The 5,910-nt window shown below is 42.5% G+C and overlaps 1 protein-coding gene across 10 annotated transcripts in view; it reads right to left on the minus strand.

Annotated features, from left to right (window-relative positions):
• The window catches only part of Immt (inner membrane mitochondrial protein), a 50,062-nt gene that overhangs the window by 3,019 nt on the left and 41,133 nt on the right, over positions 1 to 5,910 (minus strand). For 6 of the 10 annotated variants that reach the window (XM_013352854.2, XM_005364750.3, XM_013352853.2 and 3 more), the window contains 3 exons: positions 3,714 to 3,728; positions 2,615 to 2,838; positions 820 to 951 (listed from right to left, as the gene is read on the minus strand). In XM_013352854.2, the coding sequence (XP_013208308.1) occupies positions 820 to 951; positions 2,615 to 2,838; positions 3,714 to 3,728 (371 nt within the window). The remainder of the gene's footprint in view (positions 1 to 819; positions 952 to 2,614; positions 2,839 to 3,713; positions 3,729 to 5,910) is intronic. The other 4 variants (XM_026787976.1, XM_013352852.2, XM_005364754.3 and 1 more) reach the window with 1 other exon arrangement.

Here is a 5,910-nt window from a genome sequence, read left to right on the forward strand (position 1 = left end):
GGCTCCAAAACCACAGAGAAACCCTGTCTCGAAAAACCAAAAAGAAAGAAAGAAAGAAAGAAAGAAAGAAAGAAAGAAAGAAAGAAAGAAAGAAAGAAAGAAAGAAAGGAAAGAAAAAAAAGAAAAAGTTTTTATATTGCCACCCAAACATATAGGATCAATATCTGATCACAAACAACATACCTGATATAAGAATTGGTTCTTTTTTGTGTGTGTGTGCATATGGTTTTTCAAGACAGGGTTTCTTTGTAGCTTTGGAGCCTGTCCTGGAACTAGCTTTTGTAGACCAGGCTAGCCTCGAACTCACAGAGATCCACCTGCCTCTGCCTCCCAAGTGCTGGGATTAAAGGCATGCGCCACCACCGCCCAGCAAGAATTGGTTCTTTAGATTAACAAAAAAAGCATATTCCACTAAAGCTAGGTAACACTAGCAATCTATTATTATTATTCTTTTCTTTCTTTTAGTTTTCTCAAGACAGGGTTTCTCTTTTTGTGGCCCTGGTTGTCCTGGAACTCACTTTGTAGACTGACTTGGCCACAAACTCACAGAGATCCTCCTGCCTCTGCCTCCCGAGTGCTGGGATTAAAGGTGTGCGCCACCACTGCTTGGCTTAATCTTATTCTTATCCTCTTAAAGAGTACACTTAAAGGAGAAAGACAAAGGCTATGGTGCTGCTGTACAGAACATGCTTAGCATGTGAGGCTCTGGGCTCCATGCCCAGCTACAACCCACAAATGCACGGAAAGGAGAGCTCATCAAGACTCAAGTGAAGATGGAGATGGGGAGGAGAGAGCTGAAGCCTCACCACAGGTCCTCACCTGCTCATATTCATACTTCAGTTCCTGTTCTTGCACCTTGAGGACATCTCGTAGATGATCAGTGTGGGCAGCGGCCTGTCGTCGAAGCTGGGTCCTCATTTCATTCTCCATGGCATCTCTGACTTCCTCCACCTGTGAAACCAAACATAGATTAGTTCTCAACTCTCCATATGTACATTTAGGAAAAGGGAAAGACAGTAAAATAATGGACTACAGCTGTTGATGAGAACCCCTTTAATGTGCCAGGAATAAATACACAACTTTAACATGAGCTACAAAGCTGAACACAAGGTTACACAGCTACACCAAAAATAATTTCAAACATGTGTTTCTCTGGCCTCAAACCTTGGCCATTGCCATGTGGCCCCTGACACAGAAACAAACACCATTATTTGCTGAACTACACATTCCACAGGAAGGAACTCATTCCAGAACTTAAGAGGAAAGAAACCCAGTTCAAAGCTGGATTCAAACATAGTTTAATTGTAACTGTCTACGTTCATGTTTCCACCTTCTCCATGGTGACAATGGCAACTTTGAAAAATCATTTAAAAAATTTGAACCCAGTAGTTACTTCTAAATAAAAAAAAACTGTCAACAGCTTACTTTCATGTGAATTTAGGCTCAACATGTGCCAAATGAAAACAAGTTGGGAAAAGCTCCATCCTGCTTTACTGAGCAGTTAGTCATGTGTTCTACAAAACACATTACAAACTGCCTTGAACATGAAACTCATCTTTTCTCAGAATTAGCACAGTGAGTCATGAATCCAGCCAGGCCGTGGGTAAGCACTTAGGATGCGCGCTGTGCCTCACAGGACGAGTCTGGTTGGACTCATGACAATGCAGACACAGACACACACTTGGGATTGGGATTCTTGTTTACAAGAGTGCAGGTGAGCAGGCAACTCCCACTTCACCTCCTCTGTCCACTTTCACTGGAAACTGCCCACAGGTGCTGACTGACAGGGAAAGGACAGGAGGGCAGGCTGAGACAGTGACAGTCTAGTGGAGAAAGAGCCGGAGGACGCGAGCACACAGCACAAAGGTCCCAGTGAAAAAGACAGTGCCGAGAAAAAACAAAAATCCAAACAAGATCTAGGAAAATGAATGGGCTTACAGAAGGCAAGTTTGTAATTAAGAGTCTTTGGGTATTATTTAAGAATCTGAACTTTTGGGCTCTTACAGTAAACCAGATAAGGCAAATATATAGCCATGAGTTCCTATTAGCCATGGTTACATAACATCCTATTTAAAAACAAACAAACAGCAGTAGAGGAGACTGTTGTGACTTCTAAGGCAGTGGGCTACACAGTGAGACCCTGAGAACCCGATGAGAACGCCAAGATGGACTAAGGTGGAAACCAGCTAAGTCTGGAACTGCCTACAGACGCAGACCCCGTGTATGGCGAGGATGCGGGGACAGTAGTATCTGAGTGAGTCTCCGAATGCCAGGTGTGATGAAAAGATGGCAACTGGAGCTGTTCCTTCCCCTCCAACAATCACACCCACCAACACCACGGGCAAGAACAGAGCCAGAGCTGAGGAGAGACTTTGAGCTGGTGTGGAGGACACAGTGGGAGCAGCCTGCACACCACACCTGACTCCTTACCCTCTGCCTCTGCTCAGCAGAAAGGAAGTCAGCTACATCAAGCCTATCTTAGTTCTGATTCCGGGGAAACAAAGGCCTACATGCCACTCTGCTGACGGTTTGGCATGAATTACATCTACTACTAGCAGCTGGTGATGGAACAAGTCAGCAACTTTAAATGTCAGGTTGTTCTTGTCTCCACTACCTTTCTGTCCTGCTCGGCCTGTATTTCTCCTCTGTGGCGCTCCAGGGCTTTTGCCACTGCTGAGTCGAAGGCCCGCTTTTCTTCTAGCTTTTGCCTCTCCAGGGCTAGCTCGATGTGCTGTTTCTCTGTGGCTTTCTGTTGTGCTAGCTCTCTGTTGAGCTGATCAATACGACGATGGGCATGAGCAATCAACGAGTTCAGGTCATCAGTAGAGAGCTTGTCAGCTAAACAGATAGCATCAAAAATATCAATGATGTCACAGAAATTATAAAGCAAAAAGTAGCTAATACAAGATTTAAGTCCTCCAGTCAAACTAGAGATTAAGAGCTACTGTAGAGCAACTAAAGTTTTGTCAATTCCTAGAAAAATAATAAGTAGATGGGTCCTGAGGCTGCACACACAGCTCTTTTCCGAGAACCCAAATCAGTTTTTTTAATCTGAACTCATCGTATACTGGATTTCTAATTTGCTCAAATTTCACCTCTAAAAACAAAGCTTGTAGACACAATCATTACTACATGTCATTTTATGCAGTGCTATGTTCGCCCTAACAAATATTCAGAAGGAAACCAACTCCTACAAGTTCTCTTCTAAACACACACACACACACACACACACACACACACACACACACACACATAAACAAGTAGTCTGCAGGGCTGAAGAGAAGGCTCTGAGGTTAACAACACTAGCTGCTCTTTCATAGGAACTGGGCTTGATTCCCACATGGAGGTTCATAACCATCTATAACTCCAATTCCAGGGCAAGTTGAGGCCCTCCTCTGGCCTCCATAGGTACCAGGCATGCCTGCAGTATAGACATACATACCTATAGATAAAACACTCATCACGCACATAAAATAATTTTTAAGAAAATTTAAAATAAAAGAACTGCTTCTGCTAAAACTAAGGAGTCTCTTGGCTTTGTTTCTTTAAAAAACAAAGACCATTTTGTGAGTATACATAAACATATCTCACATTTACAGCCTTACGATCATTCAATACAGTTGTTCCTAATCATCTATGGATACCAAAGATGTACAATGGGGAATTGCCAAACACTCAAACCCCATTAAAATAAAATAAGCACAATTACTCACCTAGGTCAGAAATACCTACAAAGAAACAGAAGAATAGTTTGAAAAAAGAAGGTGCACACTTTGGTTAGCGATCATTAAATAGCAAGAAAAGAGATTACTGGAAAGCAAAATGTTTATTTCCTATATTTACAGAAAGACAGAGACAACATACATTAAGGCGGGTTGTAATATTTTCAAAGAACAAAAGAATCACTGGCATTAAAAGCTGTTCTATTTAGAAGGGATTTGTCGCTGTCTCATCATAACAAATCAACTAAACATTTTCCTTGAGGACACAATTTATTATTGTCAACTGAACTCGTGTACAGACTATCTCTCCATCCCATTCTGAGTTCCAGTGGCAAACCTCTTCTAACTTTCCCATTCTTCTGGAAGGAATGCTTTTTTCAGGGAATTCTGGAACAGAGTCTTTGCAGATCCTGTTACCTTTCTGCTTTCTCCTGAGAGCTGCGCTAAAGGGGTGGACCACAGCAGGCTTCTTAGAAAATTTCACGGGAACATTGCATTAAATTTACATTTAACTTGTGCAAATTAAACCAAGAACTGTGACTGCTGAAGTTTAAATGATGTCCTCATCATGATCACAAACACCAGTGAACCAGTGACGAGGAAGTCGCAGCTGTCAGCCTCAGTGACAGCCTCTCTCTGTTTCCCTTGGCCACTCTGGAGCTAGATCCCAGGCTCTCAAGCACACTAGACAAATGCTGTACCACTAAGCTGTGCCTACAATCAAATTTTAGCCTTTTACTTCGAGACAGCTCTAAGTTATTTAAGCTGCCCTTAAACTCATCCTGTAGCCCAGGAATCTGCAGTACCCTTGCCTCAGCCTCCTCAAATACCTGGGATTATCTATCTGCACAACTAGGCTTGTGTCTAGTATGAAGTTTGTTAAGGTACCTCTGGCTTTAAATTGAAAGATAATGATTTCTCACTAAAAGGATCTGGTTCTGTGTCAAAAGAAAAACTGTCAAAGTTGGTTGGGACAATGTAAAAAATGACTGTACAGAGCACATGAATACAGCAGTGTGCACTACAGTCCATAAGCAATAAAGGAGATGTGCTCATGGACTCTTGATTTGGGTTTTATCAGTCCCAAGCACTTTTCAAACTGTTTATTTTTATGTATAATGTCTGTGTGTTTGCATGAGTGTTTATGGGCACTATGTGAACGCAGGTGCCTGCAGAGGCCAGAAGAAAGAATAAGATCCCCTAAAACTGGAGTTACACATGTGAGCTACTATGTAAGTGCTAAGGACCACCCCCCCGCCCCTGGGTATTCTGTGAGAGCAGTAAGTAAAACTTTTAACTGCTGATCATTCTATCCAGACCCCAAGCATTTTTTATGCTTAACATAATGATATAGCCTTCAGTAAGAGCTTCATTTAGGGGCTGGAGAGATGGCTCAGAGGTTAAGAGCATTGTCTTCTCTTCCAAAGGTCCTGAGTTCAATTCCCAGCAACCACATGGTGGCTCACAACCATCTGTAATGAGGTCTGGTGCCCTTTACTGGCCTGCAGGCATACACACAGACAGAACATTGTATACATAATAAATAAATAAATATTTTTTTTTAAAAAAAAGAGCTTCATTTACAGGTTCTTAAACCTGTAGTGGTTGCTATCCTATTCTATATTATTTTAGTGTTTAATATTTTAAAAAAGGCATTGCATCTATTTATTTATTTGGGTTGAAGTGTGTCATGGCAACTGTGTGGAGTCAGAGAACGATTTTAGGGAGTTGATTATCTCCTTCCTCCATGTGGGTCCAGGTTTGGCAGCATGTGCCCATACTGCCTAGACTTCTCTTTGGAGAGACACAATACCAGCTCACTTGACTGATATACATAAGGGATATTTGGCTGTTTCAAACTCTTTTCTTTCTTTCTAGTTCTTTTTGGTGCTGGGGACTAAACTCAGAGCTTGCACATGTTAGCCTAGTGCTCTACCACTGAGCCACCCTCCCTCTAGCCTAACCCTCTCACCACTTTTTTTTCTTTCCTTTTTTTTTCTTTCTATTTTTGGTGATGAGGAGTGGGGGCGGGGTAAGGTTCTAACTTATATTGCTCTGCCTGTCCTGAAACTTGCATACAAACCACGCTGACCGCCGGGCGATGGTGGTGCACGCCTTTAATCCCAGCACTCGGGAGGCAGAGGCAGGAGGATCTCTGTGAGTTCAAGACCAGCCTGGTCTACAGAGC

This window comes from Microtus ochrogaster (assembly GCF_000317375.1).
Source record: "Microtus ochrogaster isolate Prairie Vole_2 chromosome 14 unlocalized genomic scaffold, MicOch1.0 chr14_random_3, whole genome shotgun sequence".
Lineage (NCBI taxonomy): Eukaryota > Metazoa > Chordata > Mammalia > Rodentia > Cricetidae > Microtus > Microtus ochrogaster.